This window comes from Athalia rosae, chromosome 8 (assembly GCF_917208135.1).
Source record: "Athalia rosae chromosome 8, iyAthRosa1.1, whole genome shotgun sequence".
Taxonomy (NCBI): Eukaryota; Metazoa; Arthropoda; class Insecta; order Hymenoptera; family Athaliidae; genus Athalia; species Athalia rosae.
The window spans coordinates 4,336,657-4,364,490 of record NC_064033.1 but is presented as its reverse complement, the minus strand read 5'-3'; the positions used below and the strand labels follow the sequence as shown (position 1 = coordinate 4,364,490).

The following is a 27,834-nucleotide window of genomic DNA, read 5'->3' as shown; positions in this document are numbered from 1 at the left end:
GCATTGCAATTTTTACTTGTTCTTCTGATTACTACAAATAGTGTTTGGTTTGATACATTGGTTCAACAAGTCAAGTTGTATTGTTCGGAAACCTGATTACGTTATCATCTTTTGATGTGTTCATTTTGATTTTGAAATTGAACGCAAGCGATCAATGCAGAAATAATTCGTCACAGGATGATATGCAATTATTCTGTAAACAACAAATTATTCTGTTCATTATCTCTCACGAAAATAACGCGAAGAAACGATAAGAAGCTTTTATAACGAGAGTTCCTCGCTCCAAATTTGATCAATTTCTTTTTCATTCTAATCCAGTATTTTTCACGATTCAGTGGCAGAGTGTCAGTTTTCTATCAAGTCGATTGTTGATACTTTTTTCTTGGGGAATGTCATATGGTTGATGGTTGTTGATAGTTTTTACAAAAACGCCAGAATCCAACTTCCGATAGAAAGGTGATTTTGCGCACTCGCGTAGCCTATGAGCACCTATAGGTGATAGCCTAGATAGAACATTGTGGAGGATTTTGTTGTATTCATTACAGAAAAAAAAAGTACAGAATTCATTAACAAGGTAGATTTGTTGCATAAGTATGAAGTTACGGATACCTGTAATCATTCGTAAATATTAATCGTCACGATGGCTAATCAGGAGAGCAATAATAACAATTCGATGAGGGAGGACCTAGTGAGTATATTTTTCTAAATTTCTTTCAAGTAGGTTAGAATGGGAGAGGCAAATACCGTTGTGAATTAATTTATTTCAATCCTAAGGGGGCCTGACAAGTCATCGTCCCCGGAATGTGAAGTGGATTAGCGAAACGAATGGCTTTCTTTTTACTGTCATCTAATCTCAATTTGCATCTCTAATTACAGGTCAGGACTGCTGTCAAGTTTTTACAGAACCCGAAAGTACTTTCAGGTCCTTTGAAACAAAAACAAGAGTTTCTTAGGAGAAAAGGCCTTACCGAAAGTGAAGTCTTGCATGCTTGCGAGTTAGCGGGTGCTACCAAAACTGAGGTGGAGCTCCCATTTTCCTCTAGACAAAACGAATTTACAGCGGTTCCTATTCACCATGGCCAAAACTATCCATATTATCAATTACAACCATATCAGCCAACATTGTTTGGACGAGTAAAAGAAATTTTGAACACTGCTGTTCTTTTTGGTGCAGCAACTTATTGTATATACTGGTTCTACAAGGTATGATTTTATTTAATGAATTCTTGTTTCATAAGCAGTCATTGTATTAAAATTAACATTACTTTTTCAGAAATTTATAGAGCCATACCTTTTCGGCCGTAAGAAGCGCAAAACCTTGGAAGAATCGGTAACAGAATTAGACAGAACGATTAAGGGTTCGTTGAGCGAAGTGAAAGAAACAATTTCCAAAGTAGAGCAGGACGTCAGTAAGCTAGCAGACAAGCATGGTATAGATCCTAGCGTACCACAGCTTGTGCAGGACTTGAAGCATGACTTAGCCAGTCTGAAGGGGCTGCTGTTATCAAGGTAAAAAATCGCAATGATTAGATAATTGTAATATTGTAAAATCGATGTGGATTGTTATACTTTCCTTTTTAACAGAAAACAATTTCCAAGCGTACCGGCATCCATTCCTACTTGGCAGCTAGCGACATCGACTGTCAATCAAGAGAAGACGAGTGAAAGAGAAGATTTAGATGACGCGGGGAGTGGCAGCAGCACAAATAATTCAGATAGCTCCTTGGAAATGATAAGAGAAGATCCGCCAAAGAATTGATTCAGCATCAACCAAACTTCCGTTTATATTTCATTGCTAGAATTATCAGTGCCAGTGATGCGTCGTTGTGTGTACAATTTATATGAAACATAGTCTTTATAAATATACATCATAATCAATATTGAAAACTCTTAGAGTGCGAAATGATCAATACATTTCTTTGTTTTTTTTTTTTAAATGACGAGTGCAGACTGATGAGTACAATATTCAGTAGGTGAAAGTTTTCGCATTAATTGAAATTGATCATTCCTCAGCCTTGTAAGATTTTTTAAGATTAATTTTATAGATGATTGAACAATTTTTATTTTGTACATAAAATATGAAGGGGCTTTTTTTACAAAAACTCATTACCGTCAGTGTGTCATGAAATTAATTACGATGAATTACCGAATTTAGCGAATAAAAACAGATATTACTATCGAATAATTGTTGTTTATTCAAGAACAAACAGCTGACACTCAAATCCGGCGCACACGATTGTGTTATGTCTTTTTATATACCCAGTTATTTTTTTTGCTATCATCAAGAATTTATTACTAAATAATATATAATTAAATGTAATAATAATTATATATCTATACGTACCATCATATATATGTATATACATTTGTGTGTATATATGTATATTCATAGCTCAAGTATAATTATTTTATAATATTACTTCACTTATAACACAATCAAACGCTGCATTCATATGCAATCAGATGCACAATCACTCTTTACATGCACACCTTGCGCTTTAATATGTACAAACCATGCAATATGACTATGTTTAGATTATTAATAGATACGCGAATAAAATACACAGCTATGTGCATCGATTTCTTTCTATACCATGAAATATTTTTTTCTCATTGATTGTAAATTACACGATTGGTTCTTCGGGTCGTTTGCCAGTGCTATCACTTGGTGGAGCTTTCTGACTGAGTACAACAAAATTTTAACAAATAGAAATTTGTTTGCTTAATTTTTTTTTATTATTACTCTTTGTTGGATTATTCATAATCACTTTAGGTATAATCGGGATACAGCTGCCTCACTGATACAGTGAGCTTACAGCTAGATCTTCATAGTACAGGGTTTCTAATTATTATACTACGGTGGTTCAGAGTTCATTTCTATGGTACCGTTGTTTTTCCAATCACTCAGATCACCATAGTATACCACATACGTCTACTATTATAAAATATAACTAAAAATATCAGTTTTTCCGTGTGAAATTCAAGGGAAGGTTTATAGGAATAGAAAAAAATTATAACAATAGGATTGATAGAAGTCCGAAAAAAACTGCGATCTATCTGTATGCAGAACTTGATTGCTGGTTCCCGTAAGTCAATGGTCAGAAGGTAAATAAGGTGAATAAAAGCAGAAAAAATATTCTTAGAATGTATTGTGCTGATGTAGGTAACGGCTGACAGTCCCTGCTGCGTGCACTTCCTATTATCGGCTAAGTACAGAAAGAAGAGGAGTAGGAGGCAAGACTCGTCGTCTTATTTCATGGATAGCGTTTGAACGTTCTTATTATTAATTATTAATAATAATTCTACGCTAGACACACTAGACTGTTAGCGGTTTGAATTCTAATCTATTCTATGGGATCGATTGGCTGAGTTATGCTACCATGTATGATGTAAATGTAAATTTCTAGAGAGTACAGAGCGTACGTCCTGCGTAAACCGGAGGGCATCCAAGACTGGAAGTAAGCTGAGCAACGCAGTATCACCCGCGTCGCTAAACCAAGATTTTATCGGTATTGCGTTATCTGCAATATAAAAATCCAAGGGATTGGTTAAGAAGTTGCGTGTGCCTCGAACTTGGATTCAACAACCTTATAGACTCCGTGTTCGAGGTAAACACAACAAATTTTTACTCACAGTAGTAGAATTTCATCAGAAAATTATTTGAAAAATTCCAGGGGCTCGTTACTTACGTGGATAAGCTCTGTAGGCTCCAGGACTATTGTCTAAAATAAAGACAGATGCTAAGTCTGAGCAAATAGCTGCCAAATCTTTTGTGTACGAGCCCATTTCTGGCGTGCAATGTTGTCTGTAATATCTTCGTCTCAAAATCCCTCTGTTGTTATCTAATTTATCAGCCACTGCTGCACCATAAATCTCCATTGAAGCTGTAAACACTACAAGCTCATACCTGAAAAATGATATGATTTCAGAATACTTATTTTACATAATATCTCAGAAACAATTATGTCTCAATAACTTACCACTGGCTAACAATGTCCAAGAAAAAATCGACATGTGGCCTTTTGTGGACAAAAAATCTGACTGGATGGCGATCTATCGTTACTTTGAGCACAAAGTCAGGTGGTGTACCCGGTCTTACAGTGGGTCTTGCGACCCCATCGTGGTGCGAGTGAATCAGTGTCTCGTCCAAGTCCAAAACTAGAACCTTTCTTTTAACTATACCTGCAAATGGTTAGAAAGTATGAGTTTTTATTTATCAAAAATGCATGGTATCGATTTGGAAGATATACAGTAGGTTTTTAATAATTACATCACTTACTGAGTCGGTGCCTAGATAAAGGAGACAATGGAAATATTTCGTATTTAACTGGTTGCATCTGCGAGACCTGTAAAACAATTTTTTTTTTTAAAAATGGAAGTTTACAATCCAATATAATTGACACCCTTACAACCTTATCTTTTCAAAAGAAATCAAGAGTAAAAATTGCCGGTGCATCAGGCGATATGTGAAATTGGATAAACCAAATTACAAAATGTTCTAAGTTCAGCTACCGTATGTCATCAAATACAATATTATCGGATTAGGATATTTTATAAGATAAAATTAACACAGATCAACTTTGTGCACTGTTGTATTGACTGATAAGTTCATTTCTAAAGTTCATCATCGAGTAACACAAATTATTTAACTCTATATGCTGTGTAAATTTAACATTGTGAAACGAATCTACAAAAGCAAAAAAAAAAACAACCTAATCAACAATTCGTTGATCTCGTGTGAAATAACTTGAATGTTGCGTTGTGACATGATGTCACAAGGTCTTTTAGCAAGTGTAGCTGTATAGTGAAATTTGAAAAAAAAATAATGAAATCCCTGTAAAATTATTTCTGTTTCATGTTGAGAATGATAAGGTTGTATGTGCGGCGCTGGCGCAGTCGTGTTCAGGTGCGCTGCACCTACTTACGGCTCTAACCTGCTTCTTTAGCAGAAAGCAGACACAGGTCCAAACCCGGGAAGCCATGAGAAGGAACGCTCTCATCCCCATTTGCAATTGCTTCAGCATGTCTTTAGTATAAACTAAACTGAAAATTACACACTCGGTACTCTGGTTTGACTTTTCCACACGATTTTCAATTCTCGTCGTGTTACACAAGCTCCTCGTAAACAAACTATAATTTTATTTTCATGAAACATTCATCGTTATAATTTACTGAGTCGATTTACGTGCTATTTTAGGAATCACATTTTCAAATTTCAATTATATTATTAACAATTAATTCGACACGTTATTCGGATTTACAAACCGCAATCTTATCGCACACACCACGCAACGGCCGCCATCTTTCGCACATCGACCCAATTTAATCCTGCGCACGACGACTGCGCGGTTTCGTCTGTCAGGAGGAATTTCACTTTTCCATACATCTTCAAAATAAAAAAAGATAATAATAAAAGAAGTAATCTAATTAATGTTCCAAATTGAAAGCACATTCCCAGCTTGCTTATGAAGAAATTTGTACAGTTTCACAGTGACAACTCAAGCAGAAATGCTGATGAATTTATATGATAATCTTATCATTTATTTTTATTCATCGTGAGGCAGAGTTTATCTTTTCATGTGAAATTCAGTAATTTTCATGCTTTGTCGTAAATGAAACCATACAACCGACGAAGGCAGATTTTAGGACTATTAACTGATGAAAAAAATAAAAGCCAGGAATCGAACGTGGATATTTGACATACCTAGAGCACATTTTACCAGTCAAGTCAGAAGTCACTTCGTGAGGCAGCTAGTGTTCACGAATTCTGCATATAACGAATTATTTCTGAATTGGTTTGAGAGTGAATATAAATGCAAATTTCGAGCCTTGAATTTCGGGGTACTAAATGTGTATTTGTCATGGCCTCCACCAAATTGTTGGCATTTGCGGTCATGCTTTACGGTAGCGTTGAAGACGATTTTTCAAAAGGGGTTTAAATCGGTAGAAGCTGGTAGAAGAAGATCGGTAGTGTAGCGATCCTCGCTTTGTTGTGATGTGACGAATAAAACATGAGTAACGTGGCGGATTCAACGTCGGCTTCAGTTACTAAAATCAGGCAGCTTTAGCTCTGTTTTCCAAGCGAGTCTGATTTCGGGGGTAAAATAAGTTGAAATCAGTATGGCGTCTGAGCGAAGAGCAGCTGCTTGCGTCATTTCAAAATATTGTAACTTTAGCCAAAAGTTCGTTACTTATGGTTGATATTTCTGTGATAAGATACTCTTGAGTGTTTCGCTGAACTTTGAAGGCTCGTTAACCGACGTAATGGCGGATTTAACAGAGTTAAAAATGAACGTGGCCGCCTTGAAGCGCGTCGACCCCTACGTAAAGGATATTCTTGAGACAGCAACCCATGTAGCCTTGTACACATTCAACGCGGAGAATAACGAGTGGGAAAAAACGGACGTCGAGGGTGCTTTGTTCGTTTATTCCCGCAATGGGGAACCCTACAACAGTGTGCTAATCATGAACCGGTAATATTTAGATTCAGTGGTTATTCAGAATTATTATTTGACGTGCAACTATATTGCCAAAAATACCGCCAAATTGTGAAAAAATGAGAGAAAATCTCCTTTGTATCTCACCTCATAAAACTCACTTGGATGAGATTTCACTTCACAAACAAACTTCGACTCCCTTGATACCACTTTTAAGTTATGTTCTCAAAAAATTCCATCTCCTTCAGTCGAACCGACGGTTTGTGTCGCAACCTGTTGACATCAGGAAAATAAGATATGCCTTTTGAAATACACTTACCGCTGTTTTCACCCAAAGGTTTAATCCCGTTTGAAACAGCTATTCCAATTGTGATTTCTTTTCTTCTAGATTGAACACGAATAACTTGGTTGAACCAGTTACTCAAGGTTTGGATCTCCAACTGCAAGAACCGTTCCTCCTTTATAGAAATTCAAGGTGCAACATCTTCGGTATCTGGTTTTATGATAAGGAAGAGTGCATTCGTATCGCGTCGATGTTGAATAAACTTGTCAAAGAGTCTGAACAGAGCAGAAAATCATCCAGCAAAACATTGTCTAAAAGCAAACAGAATTCAGGATCAAATGCTAACAGTGTCGACATATTTAGCATGCTGAGCAAGGCTCAGGAAGATTTTAACACTAACAGAGGTGGCGTCAAGTCTCCCGGAAATAACTCCCTGCTAGAAAACATGGCAGGTCCATTATCCGCGCCACTTGGTCCCGACGTGACCTCACAAAGTGTAATGGACTTTTTTGCCAAAGCCAAGGTAATAATAATGACAAGATCAGGTTCTTCTCCTAACCAAAGACTAGCCGTATCTATTGATGTAACCAAGATAGCGAAATTACCCATCGATTTATTCATAATATGATTATTCAGGTAAACCCTGGACATTTTGCTGACCAACCTCCAACCAGGAATTCGTGCCCATCGGGTCCTGTAGTACCTGAGGCAAAACCTTTACTTGCTCGACTGATGTCTCATCCTGCTGCACATACTCTGGAGCACATTGAAAAGCAGCAGCGTTCGACTACTCCTCAACCAGGACCTCCGTCTCATTCTCAACCACAACCGCCTACAACTGTCGTTACAAATAACGTATCAGGAAGTTCATCTATCAGATCTAAAAAGCGAAATCGTGTACTTACTACTCAAATGGAATCTGCGGTAACCTCCGCCTCAGCTTCAGTGTCCCAAGATCTCCAGACTTCCACAGATGCTAATTCAAATGATTCAAGTACTGCTTCCGGATTTCTCAGGATACAATCTCCAACAAGTACCACATTAAATAATCACCATCAATCCGGAACTAACTCCACTGCTAACCCCCTTGCATCTCTGTTTGCACAAGCTACTGGCCCAGCGGTAAGTTTATATAAATATCTTTCTCTCTAAGCATTTAAATGAAATTTATCACGAAGATTAAATCGTTTAGAGGTACCTCAATAATTTGTATTTGTTTCAGGTTTCAGATGAACCAGTGTGTTCTACAGCTACAACCGGTCCAGCATTAATACCGCCAGTTATGTTTGCTGCACCAAGTCCACCAGATCCATTGACCAGACCAGTCGAGCCACTGACAAGGAATCAGCTGCTGCAGGCGTTCAATTACCTCCTAAGAACTGATCCAGATTTTGTGAACAAGCTCCACGAGGCTTACGTCGAATCATTTGGTGAGATACTATCCTATGTTTGATATTCGAACCGACGTTAACAATAACCGTCATGCAGGATGTGACGGCCAACTACACACACCACGACTGATCTAGAGAACAAAACTAAAGCAGTTTCCACATTACATCTATGTACATAGGTTGGAATGAGCGTGTAAAGTTCTAAATTCATGATCTTGACTAAACTCAGAGCGAGCTTATTTCTCAGAGTGAAAATACAAATAAAAAAAGAATAAAGAAATGAAAAATCCCCGGACAGTATTTTTGTAAGTCAAAATATTTCCCTGAGACAAAAGTGGAACAGAAAATAATCCAAATTGACGATGAGGATTGTTCAGTCCTTGATTCTCTATAGCTCGTTGTTAGCTTGCTATATGAAACGAAACAAAACAAAAAAAATGAAAAAAAAAACAAAAAAAAAACTATATACAGTTGTGACAATTTATGGAAAACTTTAACATTGAGAGTCCCGCCAAATAATGTTTATCTGTGATGGGAATTTAATCGTATTGAAACTAGTATGTTACTTTGATTATACCTGTGGATTGAAAAAAAAGCGCTGGAAGAATAATAAACATTTAATTACGACTAATGGGATGCATATTTTATCAAATAATGACTCACCCTTTCTGTATAATGGGCGGCAAAATGGTTCATGTAATTAGCATTGATGGAGAAAATAAATTGAAGTAAAAAAAAAACCATGACAAGAATCAAAAATATTACTATCACTTATTTTATTTAAATATTATTGTTAATGTAGTCACCCTTCGCAAGTAGGCATTTATTTATACTCTTAGTTTTGTAAGAAGTCGCGAAACGCGTTGATTATTTTTATTTTATCTAATAATAATTAGATGATATTATCACAATATAATATTTATTCGGAATATAGTTTAGAGCCGAATCGATCATTGGCTCCGTAAAATAATCTTAATTAATTCGAGGATCGGAGGATTTTGATTTCGGAATCAAATTGCAGCAACTACTCATTCACAATTACAGATCTATGAAAATCGGATTTAGCAAAATATTACTCCCTTCTATCTTTCGCTTTCTATCAAATTTTGACACTGCACACTTTTCATTTCTTTTTTCCTTCAATTTCAAAATTTCAATCAACCCAAGAGGAAGATTAGTACTTTTTTTCTTCCACTCTTCTCTGTGATGTTTAACCATTATTATCATCATAATAATTATTGTCATCAAAACATTGCCTCCATTAATTTTTCACTTATTAATTTGCATTCATTTCAAGGAAGCATATTAGGTATGTACGTATTAATTATATATTTATATGACGTTTATGCCTATCGTACGTTACATAATTATTGTGATGTTACAAAACACTGATTTTATTAGTGCCGTTTAAATTATCATTATCAGTTTTTTGTTCTTTTTTTTTAAATCTTTCTTTGAGAGGATAATTTTCGTTTCCCTAGTAGTCATTATTATTTTCTATGTTATCGTGAACAGTTATCATTATAAATTAATTAATTAATTAATTAATTATTATTAATATTTTTTACAACTATTCGAATCAAAAAACGTATAGCGTTATTTGCTAACGTCGTTACTGCTGGTAATAATAATGATAATAATAATAATAATAAATCTATTAAAAATATAATATTCCAGGGAATATATATGTAGGTATATCATTATACAATTTTGCACAGCACTAATTTTACATTACTTTCATTATAATATAATATGCAATTAGGTAATTTATGTTACAAAACCTTTAATTTAATTAAATATACTATTATATTATTTACATTACACGTGTCCAAATAATTAAGAAACGAAGCTAATTTCTTTTTTCTTTTGTTTTTTCTTCTTTCTACTCTTCTTCGTTATTCGCTAATCGAATATTCGAAAGAAAAAATAATCATCGAGAAAGGATTATACCCCGTCGTGTGTAAAAAAAAAAAAATGCATTATTATACAGTACAACGCGGAGATTGACAACGTCATTCTAATTATTATTATTATAATTATTATCATTACTTTCTTCGTAAAATTCACAGCCAAGAGAAGCCTCGTGGGCTCGCTAGCTTTCTTAAAGGTCCTATACAACTTACTATACTATCATAATAAGGCCAACCTTTATAAGAAGTCTTTGAAATCACAATTCACAACAGGGTTGTCGATAGTTTGACAACGTATAAAATATCTCTGCACGCAATATCAGCGCGCGAAGGATATCGGGTAATTATAAAAGCCTATTTGTTTGACTGGTTGTTAGTTATTTGATGGGTATGTTTATGGTAATATAATTAAATGATTCAAGTGGTACTTTTGGGGGACCAAGCAGTGGTGGTGCGTTGTCCGGAGCTCCGGAGTGCGGGCCAAGCTTATCATTTTGCGTTGGCATAGGTTTTAAAAGTCGAACGGCTAGTCCTGCGAGTACCAAAAGTGCGACGAGTCCGCATATCGGTACAGCTATCGTCGCCGTTCTGAACCATCCTTCCGTAGTCTGGAGGTTTCCGTGATTACTACTCGTCTGAATCGGACCTAAAAACGGACGTTGGTCTCCCGACAAATCTGGATAAAACGAGAAGGGGAAAAAATGAGAGAAAACCAAGGTAAACGAAATGAACATTCGAACAATTGGCATCGGAAATTCAATGTGGAACAGAAACTCTGTTTCGTACCTTGCAGGGTTCGATTCAATTTGCTGCGGACGGCAGGATCGTCAACGTGGTTACACAGGTCCTGTTCGCAGCATAAAAATTCGGGAGGACATTGACGATCCTTGAAATCATCCCCCAAACAACCGTGCCAAGGACTCCGTTCCGGCCTTATCAGAGAAGGATTGAGATTTAGAGGAAGCTCCGTGAAGCATCCTCTGCCTCTGCAGAGATATCCTTGCGTCACGCATTCCGGTTGATTACAAAAGCACCGAACTTCGTGTACCTCGGAACCGGTAGACACTGGAAATCGAAAGGATAATAACTTCGGTTAATCAAAGTGTACAGAGTCCATGAAATAAAGGAACGACAAAAAAGAGGATATTCCAAGGACTGGATACAGGTAATCTACTTCGGATTAATCTGAAATACAAATTTAACGCTCAGTATATTACATCGAGTTTACCATGGGCGAAAAATGAGAGACGATGCATAAAATAATAATAATTATTGTAATAATTCCTGCGCTATGTTGTTGCAATGGAATGTCTCTGGTAATCAGCGGCGAACTGGAAGTCGTAAAAGATAAACCATGCCCTGTAATATACGGCGTTATGTGTTTCTCTTTGATGGAAAAATATTGTACACATACGCGCTGTGTTTAATTTTCTTATACATGAAGGTGTAATAAGCATGAAAAAAAAAAAAATATACCGCAAGTTACACGGAGATTTCACGTTGTAGATTTGGTCTGCACATATGGTATGGTATAGGTGGTAGTAGATTGCAGTGGTAGGTACGTACCTCGTTCCAATAAAGTGTGTTAAATGTACCAAAGACAAAAAGAAAGTTTTAAATAAAATAAAGCAAATAATGATAATGATGAATAAAAGAAAGGAAAGAGGTTTAAGAGGTACATACATGCGATGGGGGGAGAATGAGAATAAAAAGATGGGGAATGAGCGAGAGAGGGAGATAAAAATCCCTCTGGCGTATTAATGAGCTCGATATGAAATAAACCATTAAAAGTAGAATACCGAGCGGTCCGACTAACTAACGTCGTATTTGTTATTATAATATCAATCTTCCGTCTTCTTTTCCTTCAAAGTTCCTCTCTAGCGTTAATAAGACATTCGTTTCTCTCCAATCTCCTCTTTATCCCAATCGGTATAATACTTCAATTTCTCTCCTCTCTTTCTTCTCCCTCTCGTCTGCCGTTGCTCTCGAAAAGCGCTCGCCGCGGGCCCTCCTCTAGGGCAAATAAAACGGGGGGGGGGGCACCCCGCGATAGGATAAACTAAAAAGTGAAGACGAAAAAAAAAAAGAAACCCCCGTTAAAACAGCCGAGTCACAAAAGAAAGATTAAAGTGGAGAGAATATATGGAGAGGAGGAGGCATGCGGCTCTGCCGTAGGCTGGTGATGAAGCCGCTGCCGCTGCCGCCGAAGAAGAAGAAGAAGTCAGAAGAAGAAGCTATACGATGCTGCAGCGTGGCAATAGCGGCCGGCTTCGTTCGTTCTTCTACCTCTTCTTCTTTCTCTTCTTCTTGTTCTTCGGAACTCTTACGGAATCGAGAAGAATAACGAACTATACTCCTGCTGCTGCTGCTGCTGCTGCTGCACCAGCACATATCACGGAGCGCTTGTTACTCGTGGTGATCTTGAAGAGGAAAAATAAGAAGAAGAACGAAGGCGGGCTGTAAAAGTGTGCGCGCTCTGTTAGTATTATTTCTTTGCTTTATTTTTTCGTTAATAAAAAGAAGAATGATAAAAATAAGAACAAAACGAGGAGGAGAAAGAGGGAGAAAGGGAAGGGAAGTAAAAAAGAAAAGTATAAAGAAGAAACAGCGGGAGGTCGCCCCAGGATCGACTTGAGCGTCGCCGTGACTTAGGTTTTTTCTCTTTATCGCTCTCATTGTGAATAATCGTTGGAAGATTTTTCGGACCCCTTTAAAGAGTTTGAGAGAGAAGAAGCTAATAGATTATAATTTTCCCAAGCCAAACAAAGAAGGATATAACGAAGGAGGGGGAGAGGGTCTGCCGCCCGGGGTATAGAGAGAAGAGATTCGGCTTTCGAACCTGCTATGCTGCTTCTGCTTTTGCTTTTGCTTTTGCTTTTGCTCTATAGGTATAGCTGAGAAGCCGGGCGCTCTTTTCATTCTAAACTGAGAGAGTGAAACGCGGGAACACCGAAAACAAACACTGCTCTCCAACCACGAAGGGGCCATTCGTTATGCGTCCCAGGCATATTAATTATTTTCCGACAAGCCTTCTTAATTCATCGTTATTGTTTTTCATCGACCTCCGCGGTCTGCAGCAACGGCAGCAGGATTATCCCCCTGCATAGCCGTACCACATCTACAACGCAAATGGACCTATCCAAATATTCCCCCTTCTTTTTACTCGCTTTCGTACCTTTTTCTTTCTCTCATTCTTATTTCTCTCCACTCAACCCTTTGTCAAAAGTTGTTGTATTATATTGTACACTGTATATGTGTATAGGTACGGGTACGCATAAATTCATTAATGTCATCGTGAATCTAATAACGATACGAGTAATAAATATTTTACATGGAATACGGTTCGAGAAAAAGTGAAAATCGAAAGAAAAAATCTACAATTCGCAATTCCATTTGACAAATTAAACAAACAAATAATGCCGCATAATGATATTTAAATTATGATAATCGGTTGAATTTTACCGTATACACGCCGATATACATATATTCATACGACCTCGACGCGTTAATTTTGCTATCAAAAATCAAATTCAACGAAACAAGTATGTACGTGACTGAAAAAAGATCAAAAAACTTAGGATTAAATAAAATACCGTACGCGACAACGATACGTAATATTATATTATAATTTGTTCGAAAACCGGATTCCCCTCGAACACATACGTGCATATGTACACGTGAATTTTACGTACACATGTATACACATTCTACACGATAATAAATGTAAAATAGATTGAATCCAAGTCTTATTCAAACGAACGTTTCGTGTTGCACACGTATCTACACATGTATGTTGGTAATCACATATATTAAAGTAACATCATTTATACAATTTGTTGTATAATAAATATCTGGTCTACTGTCACGCGTTTATAGTCGAAACAGTTTTTTTTCTTTTTCTTTCTTTTTCTAATTTATTTATTGATTCGATTATTTTTCTCTCCCTATACGAATATGTATACGTATGTTCAAGAATAAACGAAAAATAAATTAGAGACGAGGAGAAAAAAGAAACGAGAAAAACTTATTTTCTCGATAAAAATACCGGAATAAATAATTAAAACTTTCTTCAACTAAAATCACCGGTGCCCTGCACGATCATTGAACAGTTTTCAAAAATTTTATAAACTGATCTCCCCATCGATTAAAAAAAAAAAAAAGCTAACTACGAAGCATATTATCCCATATGTGTATTATACAGAGCCTACGTCTTCGATTGATATTATTTCGAAAGAGAAAAAAAAAGAAGGAAAATTTATATATATATACATAGGTATACAGGGTGTTTATAATATAATTGGTATGCATATCGATCGCCATCAAGCGAATTGTTTTATGCAGGCGTGTTAGCAGGCGAGTCAAATTGTACATTGAAATGCGTACAGTATTCTGTTTCTGACACGCGCGACGCATACAAGGGGCTCTCACAATCAGAGTTCCATTTGACCAGCATATATACATGTATTACACACATATATATATCTACACACATACACCATGAAAAGTTCAAGCTTGCAAGCTAGCTCGGTGCTGCAGCGGTTGCACTTATATGTCATACATATTTTTTTTTTTTTTCATCTTCTTTTTCCCCTGGTTTTATTTATTTCCATTGTCTAATTTTATTTATTTATTCCACTGAATAGTTGCAACATAGTGTGTATGTATACGAACTTCGCCGCACCGTACGTTATATGAAACGCAGTATTGATGATAAATAATAATAATAATAATAATAATAATAATAATAATAATAATAATAATGACGATGATAAAAATCACTGCACATTGCGCGATGAATAGCTTATAGGAGAACTCGAACTGCAGAATATATATAAGGTATGGAATATAGGAATATACACATAGGGTATATACGTATATCAATACTAGCGTATAAATTATACGTAAGTTAAGGCAAAACTATTAAAGTGCACATATGTATTTCCTCGGTACGTGATTACCCTGAACAATTCGCAGCCTATTAATAGTACGCTGCATATGATTTGCTCTTTGCATTTTTTTTCTTTCTTTCTTTCTTTCTTTCTTTTTTCGATATTTCTATTTTCTCTCTTCGATATCGCTGCCGTACAACCGTTCGTCGTTAGTTTCTGTTTCCCTTCAATTTACGACAGTCTCAATTCCAAGAGACCCGGGGAAAGACGAAACAATTTTCTAATCGTCGACTCGAGGCGACCGTTTCCCCATGTTACGTATACATGTACATTATTTGATCTCTGAAACATGCGAATTCATCCAGATATCTCGATCCCTTCGCATTTGGAAAACATAGTCACTGCGTATACGGCGATCGATTTTTTTCGGAGATTCCGATGCCCTGGGGAAAAAAGAAAGACAATTATTCGGAAAGAAGAAACGCTCGATATCTTCTTTGCAACGAACAATTGAATGTTTAACATTTTTCAAAGAGAGAAAAAAAAAAAAAACACACACGACTTTCTTCTGATCTGTTCTCATATGACGTACACGCGTAGTGCGATTATAAGGAAAAATATATAATGGAATAATTATATCGCGCACAGGCAGCAGCGGCGGACACCCGCTTCACAGTTTTTCTTTCGTTACCGCACACTTATGTATATTATTTCATTTCATTCGTGTATGGCATTCACACGCACACACCGTCGCGTATCTTCGTTAAATGTTATTGACTCTATGGTATGCGAGTATGTGATTATACGGACACGCCACACACACACGCGCGTTGGTGTACATACATCGGCGTGTATGTATATAGCGGGGCTCGCGGTTGTTGACCGGTTTACAAAGAGGCTTAAAATCTCGTACTCTATACTAACCGCTTAATATGTGCTGCCCCCGGTGCATTCAGTTCCCATATTTAAACAGTTAGAAGATTTATACACACGTACGTGTGTCCGTGTACACAAACCGCATCCATGTTTATCCGTATTAACTTATATGCATTGAAAAGAAACTTTCACAACACTTGCTACGTTATACCACCGCTGGCTGTTCAGCGACGATTAGGCATGCTCGAAAAGTCGGGCGCGCGGATAGGGAAATCGGGATAAAGATAAAAAGAGAAACGAATTCTTTGATTTTTTCTTTTTTTTTTTCCCCCCTCCACGTTCACACGGCAATCGAACTTGTAGCGGAATTGTCCAGTTGTGACCGAATAATAATAATAATAATAATAACAACAATGGCGAGCGCGACGTTTCTGGCTGTGAAAATAGCGAGATGAGTCCGTAGTACACCTCTCGGTTTCTTTGGGCAGCCTCTAAATTTTTCGTGAGAAAAAAAAAAAAAAAAATTAAGAAGAAGAAGAAGACGGAGGAAAAAAAAAAGCGTTTCGGTATTTGCTCAGACCCGTAACTATCCCCCCCCCCCCCCCCCCCCCCCCCCCCTATAATATTAAATACGGGTTTCTAGCTGCGTGCAAGCCCATACCTCGAGGATAAAAATACCTACCATAGGTACGGAGAGAGAAGACCCGTAGAAGTTTTTCGAGAGATAGGGCGTGGAGGAGGACGGCAATTAGTAAGAACAATAGAAAATCCGAGGGCCAAAAAGTTCCCTTCTGACGGTCAGTGAAGAAGGGCCGACGGTGAGGGTATATGCGACCGTCTCTATGTACCTACTACACGCACATATGTACTGCGCGATCGAGATACACTCAATACAAATACGGTGGATGTGTATAATATTTCTTTCTGGGAAGCACCCGAGGGCTGAGTAACGAAAAGAAGAGGAAAAAAAACAAAGGGGAAAAAGAGAGAAAGGTAGGGGAATAAGGGCCCTTTGACTTAGCGGGCATCAGGTAGATAGTTATGACCATAACCCTCCCGTATTATACCGTCAAAAATATATATATATACACGTGTTAGATGTATACGTACACCGATGTGTATCAGAAGTAGTACAACACCGAGCGGCATTTATATAAGAAGATGGCGCGGGATCGGATACTCATATTCGTCGAATAAAGGGATTGTATATATGTGCAGACGAACTCCCGAGGGAGGGAAAGTAAGTAAGAATAATGAGAAGAATCATCGATCGATCGATTGATCAATCGAACAAATGGATAGACGAATAAATCTGTTTGTGCGACTTGTGGGTATTTAAATCACGGATGTTTTTTTTTTTTTCTTTTGTATTTCGAACGACGAATTATATTCTTCAATACGTATACGTATAAGCAATTATCGCATAGCCGAGCAAGCGGCGATTAGAATTCGTTTTAAAAAAGTAGGTAAGTATGATTTCGACGTTGTGATTCCCACTTACGTCGTCGGAAGAATATATATAATAATAGAGAAGAATCCACGTGTGTACGGTATACCTATGTGTATAGAAGATGAGTTGAGAACAAAAAAAAAAAAAAAAAAAAAAAAATATTTGAGAAATAGAAGCAGAGGAATAAGAAGGAGAAAAATATAGTTAAAGTCAAAAACGAGGATCGGGCGGAGTTAAAAGTATACGGTATAAGGACAGGCGCCCGCCATCAATTACAAGCAATTGCCAAATTACTCCAAATTATACACGAGGTTCGGTTATAAAAAAAAAAATAAAAAAAAAGCTACAATTTCCCTTCATTCTTCATTCTTTTTTTTGATTTCTTATACACACATGTACATATCTTTCTACGCGCGCATTATACGCTTCTTTCTTGGCCTTTATACCCGTTACACGTGTAGTATATAATACATATACATATATATAACTACTTGCCCCGGAGTGAGGACTCTGCGATGTATATAAGTGTGTACATAAGTTTCGAGAATATTTTCGAAGCACATAACATTCGTATACACGACACATATACCTGCACAGGTATATAGGCGGTCGCGTCGGGGTGCACAGGGGTATAATATGAGATGAGTCTTAAAGGTAGAGGAATTCTAAATGTAGAAATAATGACAGAGGGCAAGAATTGCCGACGAACACAACCGATTATAACGACGACGACGACGACGAGGTAGAAGAAAAAATGAGAGAAATATTAAAAATTGAAAAAAAAAAAAAAAAAAAAAAAAAATTATAAATAACCGAGGGAATTATAAGAATTTAGAGAACATTCGCTACAGACGGGACACCCGGCGGGGCGAGGGGGAGGAAGGGGGGGGGGGATAAATATTATACAACGTCGAAGATATGATTACCCGCTGAGAACCGAGTCAGGTGTACATAATATGTAAAATATAAAGTTGTAGACAATTTTTTTTTACTTTCTTTACTTTCGGGTTGAAGCAAAAAGATGAGAAAGAGAACGAAAAATTCTTACGGAATTCGGAAAGCGTTGCACAAAACCGCGTGCGTTAGTTATAAAAAAAAAAAAAAAAAAAGGAATATAAACGAGATCAGATCAGGTGAGAAATCCATGTCGTTCGATGTTGGGTTCTTTCTCTTTTTTCTATATAAAATCATAGATATATTGAACTGAACTGAAAATCTGTATCGTCGATCGACTGTGCAAAATGTACCCGCCCCAAAAGAATGTAGGGACAAAATAAATAAATAATTAAAAAAGTCGTTATGACGAATATAATAGGTTTGTTGAAAAAAATAAAAAAATACCGTATTTAAGTATACGTCGCTGCACTTATATACCTGTTTTGTGTGTAATAAATATATATGTATACGTTTAGAAATTAGGATTTCACGATCTAAAATAACGCGTGGGAAAATATTTTCAATCTATTTTGAATATTCATGCTTACAGGTATATTATACTCACGGTGTACCGGTATGCCACGGTGTATACCTATCTAAACTTTACGATCTCCACGTGAGAAAGAAAAAAAAAAAATAAATAAATAAAAAAAAAATAATAAAATAAATAACAAATAAAAGAAAAGTCCAGATTTTTGATTTACGATAATTCTTCGTTACGACTCAATTTCGCTACGCGTACGTTCGCACTTTTTTTCCAATAACATTATGTAACCGAGATAATGTAAAAATTGGAAAAGATAAAAAGGAAGACAAGGTGTTCGAATTTTTTTATGAAAAAAAACTTTTCGACTATAGACTTCTCACGATACGTTAACAACACCGTACGTTCCGTCGTTTATTGCTATCGCGATTTTATTTAAACTTTTCATCAATGACACTTCCTTCTTTTTCCTCTTCGCTTATTTTCCGTTTTTTCGTTTTTCCGAATTCATTCGCGACGCGTTGTTGGTGTATATTTTTTTTCGGCATACCACACGACGTGTGACTCGTATATTTACAATAGTCCACACCATTTTAGCGTATCAGAGTTCAAACGATACACGTACCCACCGTGTATTTTATATATATATATATATATATATATATATATATATATATATATATATGTATACCTATGTAGCAGCTTTTGATAAATTAGCTGATAACGAGTATGTGCCTATACAATAAATATACATATCAGAGCGCTTGGCTTATGTTACCGGACATGGTTCGATCGGAATAAACACCAGTTAATATTACAGAGCTTTTCTTTATCTTTCCCTCCTCGTTCATTTTGTTGTATTCATTTTTTTTTCCCCCCAGTTTTTCTTCCCATTTTTATTTTAACACGCGGCGGACATAGGTGTAACGCACGTGTAACGGGGTGCCGCAATATTATTTATCGCGTAAATATAAATGTGTTAAGAACCAAGCGTGACTCAAGTTAACTCCCCTGATATTTATGTGTACGGTACGAAGCACACAACAGTAATACACATGGGCGAAACACACTCATCGGATTTACCCCGCGTCCAGCTATACCTATGCATAGCGTTCGGAATGAAGAAAAATTGAGAAAAAAAAAAAGTTTAATTTATTGTACCTCGAGTATAATAAATATCATTATCCTAGAAAAACGCGTTTGCGGATAGGAAGATTGTTTTAGCGATTGAAAAATTGATGCAAACCAATTGAACACCCGTCGAACGATAATTATTCATCGTCGCGCCGTGGGGGGAAAAAAAAAAAAACACGAGCATTTCATGTGCGGTTCATAGGTCAGGTACTTCGAGTATTTTTGGGGTGTGAAATGGGGAAAATAAAGACAATAGAGTAACACGTGGGTATTTCGAAAAAAAGAGTAAAATGGGGTTGGAGAAAAAAAACGTATAGAAATGAAAAAATAAAGATAACGTCGAGTCCCGAAAGAAATTCGGTATGTCGAAACTTCTACGTATGTGCAGCCGTATAGTATAGGCAGAGGGTATGGACTGTGGTGGCGGTGCGTTTTTAAACTGTTTGTGATGCGCTGCAGTGCGGCGAAAATGAAATAAGAAATAAAAAGGAGAGAGAGAGAGAGAGAGAGAGAGAGAGAGAGAGAGAGAGAGAGAGAGAGAGAGAGAGAAGAGGCTAAATACGTGAGTGCACGTAGTTGTGCGGCAATGAAGGAGAGGCGTTATAAGAAGAAAAGAGAAAAAGGGAGAGAGAGAGAGGAAAAAAATCAGAAAAAGACGCGAGAGCTGCTGCAGCTCGTTGGTTGTTCATTTGAATGCGACGCGTTTCGTTTGGCATGTTAAGCCGCATATCATATATCGCATATCAAACGTGAAACATCGACGCGCTTTCGATAATGTTTAAAAATAAGGGGAAAAAAAAAACAAAAAAAAAAAACAATAAAAGAACGGAAATTCCATAAATATACAAAAGAGGAGGAAAAAAAGCAGATGCCGGCGAATTTATCAACTGTGCGTACGAAAAAATGAAAACGAGTAGAATGGACGATATAAAATAAGAACTTATATCAAAGAATCTCTGTACCCTCTGTAACACATATACGTATACCGTAATTACGTAGTGCATTCGTTTATGAGATTTCGTTTAACGCGATCATTACAGCTGGGCGGCGGCTGCAGAAGCGGAGACGGTCGGTCGGTCGGTTTGCCCAGAGGCTGGCTGTTTTAAAGCGAAACAAGAATTTACACTGGTTTATAATACAGCCCTAGTATAGAGTGAAGTAGTAGTGCAGGAATCACAAAAAAAGGTTTAATAAGACGGGCGCGCAAATGCATGCACAACGTTAGCAATAGAGAGACGACCGCGACGACGGCGTTAAAAACAGTTTCGAGCTATATTTATCCTTGGTGCTGCCTCCGCATCTCAGCCTCCATATACTTATGTACATAATATACAACGTACGTACATACACATAGCCTCCTAGTGCATATATTGCGAGATTTAACTAACTAGTTTTCCTTCTTACCCTACGCACACCGTATAAATACATATTTACGAAACTATCCCATGGATTTCAGAGTTCGTTTAATACAGAGGCCGTTTAACCCTACGTGTGTAAGCGAGTACAACGACGCTTGCGATGCCTGTATATGTATGTACGTACGTACGTACGTCTCTGGATCTAAAGTCGATGCACATAAGTGAAAATGATTATATGTAAATTTGAGGTAAAATAAAAAAAATAAGAAAAAAAAAACAACTCTCCCAGCCTCTATGTAATTTCTATGTGAATCGATGTATAAAAAATACGTGTACGCGCGTATAACGAATGACTGGAGAATTTTTCAGAAAATTTTCTCCGGTGTTTAACAGAAGCGCCTAAACACACATCGCTACAGCATACACGGCTACGCTGCTGCATCGTTAGTTATGCGGACGTAGATTATGGGCTATGCATAATATAAATATAGTGAAAGATGTGTATTGTATCTACACGTGAACAGCTACCGAAAGATCCTTCCGATTTGTTAGGCGTTCGAAAATTGTTTGTTTAAGTTTGAGACGGAGTTTGGGGACGCGAGACACGAGTCGGGAGAATTGGAGAAAAAAATATGCGGAAAGGATTTCTGTCCGTAAACACTCTCGTGCCAGTTTCTTCTCCGTTGCGCCCTACCGACCGCACGCCGAACGACGAGCGATTTTAAGGGTTGAAAAATTTCGAAACTAGTTTTTCCTCCATTTTCATCCGATCGCGACGTTTATTGACGCCATTTCTGAAACGCGTGCAACGTACACCGCGAACGGCCCCGGCGCGTTGTACGTTATTAATGGGAACTCGTTCGGACGGAGGCGATTGATATCTCTCTGTATCTCCTTTCCGTTCCGTCTCCACGTGTGCGCTTCAATACATACAACACACGCATGTACACGGCGATGTGTACATGTGTATTTTTTTTACGTTACACGCACCCGGCGGAGACCGGGGTCTGCGGGACGGGGCGGGACACCGAAAACCGACGTTAGGCGCCATGTGCACCGAGGCGCCTGCGAGGACGACTTCCGTGTTCGTAAAAATTCGAAAGATAGGATGTGCGTATATGTATGCACTCGGATCCTACGAGACGTGTACGCGCAACTGCAGGTGCAGCGGTGAGTTGAGAGAGAGAGGGAAAAAAAAATGAAGGAAAACATTATTGCCCGGAAAGTGGCTACTTCTGTTCAAAGTTGTGGCGCGCATCCTTTTGCAAATGGCTAAATTACTATCAACGTCGATATTTTGAATATCGACGTTTTTCGTCGTCCGTTTTTCGTCGTTTTCCTTATACTTTTCTTTCGTATTACCCTTGCAGTCCCATGGCAGAAAACGCGTCACGCATGCATGAACGCGTTAAGAACTGTGCGCGCCAGGCGCCTGCAGCAGCGTACGTACCGTACGTACATAGGTATGTACGTACGTACATACATACCCGTGTTCGTATATAAGCAAGTGAAGCTAGTAGTAACGGACGAGTCATGCGTGTGCATGTCCGTCATGTACTTGTCCTCTCTTTTCATCTCTCTCTCTCTCTCTCTCTCTCCCTCGCCGTTTTTCTCCTTTTTTTCGTTCTCATGTCCCTCTGGTTGCCGCCACTCTGATTGTGAGTGTCGGTCCTCCTTCCTCCTCTTCGGCGGAGTCCTCTTCTTTCTTCTTCTTCTTTCGTACGGTATGTCGTTGTGTGCGTTCATTTAAACATTGTACATATACGTATACGTGTGTGTGTGTGTGTGTATGTATTGTACGTTACATAGCGGCGCAACGACGACGGCAATGGCACCGCAAACTGCGGGGGGATTCGACCGTCGGGCGCCAGTCGTCGGCACACTTTCGACCACTACCGATGATGATGCTATCCCCCAACGAACGTCCTCCCCGTTGGCCCCCGGCAACCCGGGCGCATATGGTAGGTAGGTAGGTAGGCAGGCATGTACTATAAGTACATAGTTATTTATTTATCTGTTATATATACGTATCCCACTTTACCTATATGATCTATAATTCTATCTACGATGAAAAAATTATGTACGTACATACGTGTGTACAGAAGTGCGATATACTGCATATATGTATATGCAACCTTTCCAACAACGCGGTGACTTCATTTCCATTTTTTTTTGTTTTTTTGTTTTTTTTTTTTCGCAAATTTTTCTTTGCCATTTTCTTCCGTGAAAAAGGCAAAGCGAAAACCTCCCGGCGCGTACGCAATTACACAACCTGTACGTGTGTACAAACGGAGTAACATGCTCTACATACCTATATCCGTAATAAAATCGATTGATCAATTAATTGATTAATAAGAAAATGAGATTACCGATCGTACGATACGTCCGTGCATTTTCGCGTACTCATACGTTTGCACGCGTGAGCCAAAAAAAAGGAGTAGAAAAAAAATAGCGAATATTTTTCCTTCTTTTTTACATACATACAAATGCACACATAGGTCTATGTACTACGTACGTTACGTACGTATCACATAGGACAGGGTGGCCCGGTATTCCAAGCGCCTAACTGGCGCCCGCCACATATTTTATCGTCTCTTGTACGTTTGTACAGTATTCCGTACGCAACTTAAATACATATTTAGTACATAATGTACGTTGTATATTGTATTATATGTACATACATCACATACACGCAGAAGTAGACGTGTGAGCGATGCTGCGCGCCCCACCGAATGCATGCGGTAACTTATGACCGACTACAAAGTTGAGAAGTTTTACCGTTTTTCTTTCAAAATTTCCACATTTTTCGAAGATAATTGATTTTCCTTTCTTCGTCGATTAACCTAATCACGAACGTCGATTGAAAATGAAAGAATATCACGCGATTTTGGCATCCGTTGTGCGCAAAGTATGAATATGCATACCCATACGTATGGACACGTATACATGCGTAACGATTGTAGATAAAAGTATGCGGCGAAATTGATTTTTGAACGTGGAAAAAACGTTCATCAGAATATGGTATATCGTTTTTTTTTTTGTTTTTTTTTTTTTTTTTTTAGCTACCGATGAGCTAGTCATCCGATAAATTGACCGACACAGATTTTCTGGACACCGATCGAGAGAGTAGGGGGTGTAAATTGCGTGGCCGTGCGTTCGTCGGGTGATTTTTGAGAAAAAAAAAAAAATGAAAAAATCAAACACTCGACGAAAACAATTTAGAAATAAAGAAAACTTAACGGTGAAACTCACCACTTTCTAGATTTTCATCTTTCGCTAGCGTAAAAGTCAACGACATTTGTCGGGTTTCGAAATACGTACGTACGTACTTTATACCGTACCTGAAATGCAAGAGGGATTCTATCGTTTCGCTGTTCGTAAATTTACCAGCCGCGAATACGACCGATTGAGAATTCTCTCCTGCACGTATATTCTCCTCCATTGTGTTCCGTCTGTTTGTTTTACCATCAAAGATTTCATGCGGGAAACTTAAAATTATTGCATCGAGACATTCAGGAGTATGAATGCGCGTTGCGTTCGAGGATGACGATAAACAGAAAGTAGAGAGGTGAAAAAAAAAATACGTCTTTTTTTGTTTACCTATGGTGTTGTTCGACGTTGCGGTAGATTTGGTTCGGTCGTCGGTTAACATTCCGTTGTCGTCGAATACCAGTTGCAAATTAACGGAGGCGCCAGCGTTGGTGGTGGCTAAGCCGAGCGTCGTAATTGTTGCGAAAGTTATCAATTCCCTCGGTAACATTGTGCCTCGTACAACCGAGGGTTGGTTGGGATTTTATAAACACTTGCACGGTTTGTTTATTTATTTATATCACTGCACCGGATTCTCCCTCCTCCTTTGGTTTCGTATGTCCCTCCCTCCCTTTCCGCGGGCCTCCTTCCCTCACCGTTGAACAGAAGAAGACGAAGACGGAGACGAAGGATGAGCAGAAGCGTTTTACTCGAGAGAAAATTTATCACACGTCAAACTCCTCTTCTCCGTAGGTTTATAAATCACAAGTCGTTCCAATTCCGCGGAATCTTTTCAAACTGCATATCGTTCGCACAGACGCGGTAGCGGCAATGTTTTTTCGAGTTCCTCAGAGCGCACGATAGCCAACTACGAATTTCCCACTTTGTTATTGGAAACGGTAAAACCAAACCGCGTTGAAATTTATTTAGTTTTTTTGTCCGTTTCTGTTTCTGTTTATTTTTAGTTTCTTTTTTCCTCCTCGAGGTAAAACGTCAATTGGTGCAACCCCGACGATTTCAACGATTTGAGAATTGAAGGATAAGGGATATCGATGCGCCACGTATTAGCGCGGTGAAATTAAACGCACCGTTACCGATCATTTTTTTCGTTGATCGTAATTCGTAATCCGCACATTACGTCGCCGTTTGGATTTTAGCTTTTCTTTTTTTTCTTTTTTTTTTCTTTCGAAATTGGGCGAATTCGAAGAAGGAAAAGTAACCGAGTAAAATAAATAACAAAATCACGACGAAGATAGGAATGAGATCTCGTGCTATTTTGTTCAAAAATTGAAAAAAAAAAAAAAACCACAACACAGAACGTCCACCCGTCGACGTCCTTCCGCTCTGACGAAAGGCACGTTATGAAGTGGGATCCCCTGCCCCATGGGCTTTTGGAGTCCCTCGTGCGGCGAGCGTGCACAAGTGGGGATAAATTTGTATACGGTGGGGGGGGGGGGGGGGGGGGGAAGCGAAAGAGATATACCAACCGAGTAGTGCGCGGAGAGGGACGACAAACGGGTGGCGCCTGAGGCCAGACTAGGCAGACGCCGGGCGTCGCAACGTGAGGTCGTCGTCGCCGTCGCGCTATCTCCCTTCCATGGATTTGGCTTTGCCTTTGACTTTTTCCATACCAACTTTTCACGTTTCATAGAGGATCATCGTATAGTCGTGTTCACGTCGCCGCCTGTTTGTTTCCCCTCTCACCCTATGCAGCAGTCTGGAGTCCTCGTACCCCCGGTGCCGCCGCTGCAATACCCCATTGTGCGATCCGTTGCCAGCGGCAGTCATTGGTTTTCCTCCTTCTCCCTTTTTCTTCCTCCCCGTTCACACAATTCTTACGAATACGTGAATGTTACGCCACACCGGATCCCCTTTTATTTTCCTCCTTCTTTTTTAGCCGTGTTTGTTTTTTTTTCTGAAATGTTTCGTAACGTATTTTAGACACGGGGGGGGGGGGGGGGGGGGGTATTGTACGATCGCTCTGTCTGTGAAATAAAAGTCGACGATAATCGTCTAATTGTTACAGGACGATCCGTTGACTTCTCTGCTGATTCTGAAGTCCAGATTCTTCAGGTCGTCGATTCGCGATCCTCGTCGATCATCCTCATTTCGTGTTTGTGCCTGCAGTAAAACTTGGGGTGGATACGGAGAGCGCAAAACCCTGTCCAGAAAAAAAGAAAACGAACAAGTTGATCAACTATTCATGTACAGATATAATTATCCAGTTGTCATATTTTATTGTTGGTAATATTTCACGCAAACGTGTATAACTAAAAATAAACAATTTTTCGATTCGACGTACACCGTGCGACTACTCGTGTTATACATATATGTATACACGAATAGCGTTAGAAAACAGAGATAAATAAATAAAAGGATATTTTTGCGTGAGAAAATGTCTCTGGTGTTTCAAACTAAGAGATATACAAATATAAGTTACTTTTGGTTTGCAATCTCGCAGTAAAGGGTGGAGATCGTAATACGATATTATTATTGTTAAGTGTTTCTTGCGAGCAGAAACTGCGGCAGCAACTTTAGTTTATAACATCGGTGAAATAAAATGAAGGAAAAAGAATACGGAGAAGGTATATAAGATCAGCTGAATGTATATAAAGGAAATGAGAGAATAATGAGTGAGGAGGCTTGAAGGTAGCGACTAATGGACCCCCTGCAATAATTTGAACGACAATAAGAATAAGAAAAGTTAAAAAAACAAAAAAAGAAACGAGATACTGAGAAAATGAGAAAACGAGGTCCAGCCCCAAGGCGAGTTCGGGATCTTAGTCTTTCGCCTCATCTCTCGCTTTACCTATACACACCGGTATACCAGATATTCCCGTACTCGGAAACCCACTTAGCGTTCGGTGCAAGGGGGGCACCCGGTTTCAAGATTAGAGGGTAAAAAATACCGACGGCGACAAGACTATACCCGCTGTATGGTTAGCTCGGTTGCACGCACACCTATATATATATATACATACACTGGTTTATATTTTAGTTCGCAGGATTTTCTGGGTCTTCGCATATGGGCCTAAAAACTAAAACCCATAAGACTAAGGCGTACACAGACAACCGTTTCCTATCTGACATACCTCTTTCCATTTCGGATATGCGGCGGCCTCACAGATATAATAATATACTTTTCTTTTTCTTCTTTTCTTTTTTCCCCTCAATTTTCAAACAACGAAACCAAAAAAAGATCAACCCCCGTACGTATACCTACAAGCTAAAGAATTCGTGGGGGACGAAGAAAAAATGGACAGAGAAAGGGAGAGAAAAAAAAAAAAATTTTTTTAGAGAAGTGATAAGAGAGCGGCGGTTGTCCGGGAGAGCGGACAGCGCAGCGGCAGACGGAGAAAAAGATGAGGAGGTGGAGGAGGAGGAGGAATAATAATTGTCGAAGATCCGGAGCGAGGAAGAGAAATAATGGAGGGAGA

At 38.4% G+C, this 27,834-nt stretch overlaps 4 protein-coding genes across 14 annotated transcripts in view; 2 read left to right on the top strand and 2 right to left on the bottom strand.

Annotated features, from left to right (window-relative positions):
- The first annotated feature begins 103 nt into the window (after window positions 1–103).
- Window positions 104–2,182, top strand: LOC105693284 (peroxisomal membrane protein PEX14). The gene is made up of 4 exons (XM_012413114.4): window positions 104–688; window positions 877–1,203; window positions 1,274–1,509; window positions 1,585–2,182. Exons 1-4 carry the CDS (start codon window positions 641–643, stop codon window positions 1,757–1,759), a joined length of 786 nt encoding a protein of 261 aa, XP_012268537.1. The 5' UTR covers window positions 104–640; the 3' UTR covers window positions 1,760–2,182.
- On the bottom strand, window positions 1,756–5,848 carry LOC105693285 (CTD nuclear envelope phosphatase 1 homolog). Of its 2 annotated transcripts, none has more exons than XM_012413115.4 (6): window positions 5,705–5,848; window positions 4,926–5,386; window positions 4,280–4,346; window positions 3,981–4,182; window positions 3,690–3,907; window positions 1,756–3,521 (listed from the first exon to the last, which is right to left on the bottom strand). In XM_012413115.4, the coding sequence occupies exons 2-6, from the start codon at window positions 5,022–5,024 to the stop codon at window positions 3,376–3,378; spliced, it is 732 nt and encodes a 243-aa protein (XP_012268538.1). In that variant the 5' UTR covers window positions 5,025–5,386; window positions 5,705–5,848; the 3' UTR covers window positions 1,756–3,375. The 2 variants fall into 2 exon arrangements, with proteins under 2 accessions (XP_012268538.1, XP_012268539.1); XM_012413116.4 differs by having other exon boundaries at window positions 4,935–5,386.
- A 213-nt stretch (window positions 5,849–6,061) lies between these two features.
- Window positions 6,062–8,742, top strand: LOC105693303 (mRNA-decapping enzyme-like protein). The gene is made up of 5 exons (XM_012413142.3): window positions 6,062–6,473; window positions 6,826–7,243; window positions 7,357–7,842; window positions 7,943–8,150; window positions 8,209–8,742. The coding sequence occupies exons 1-5, from the start codon at window positions 6,265–6,267 to the stop codon at window positions 8,244–8,246; spliced, it is 1,359 nt and encodes a 452-aa protein (XP_012268565.2). The 5' UTR covers window positions 6,062–6,264; the 3' UTR covers window positions 8,247–8,742.
- Window positions 8,743–8,867: 125 nt separating this feature from the next.
- The window catches only part of LOC105693260 (BMP and activin membrane-bound inhibitor homolog), a 29,172-nt gene continuing 10,205 nt past the window's right edge, over window positions 8,868–27,834 (bottom strand). For 3 of the 10 annotated variants that reach the window (XR_007279866.1, XR_007279867.1, XR_007279868.1), the window contains 2 exons: window positions 25,885–26,558; window positions 10,949–11,086 (listed from right to left, as the gene is read on the bottom strand). Coding sequence is in view for 6 of the 10 variants with exons in the window: in XM_048659609.1 (XP_048515566.1) it covers window positions 10,399–10,697; window positions 10,808–11,086; window positions 22,954–23,136; window positions 24,749–24,908 (921 nt within the window). In the remaining 4 variants the exon portion in view is untranslated. The other 7 variants (XM_048659609.1, XM_048659612.1, XM_048659611.1 and 4 more) reach the window with 7 other exon arrangements.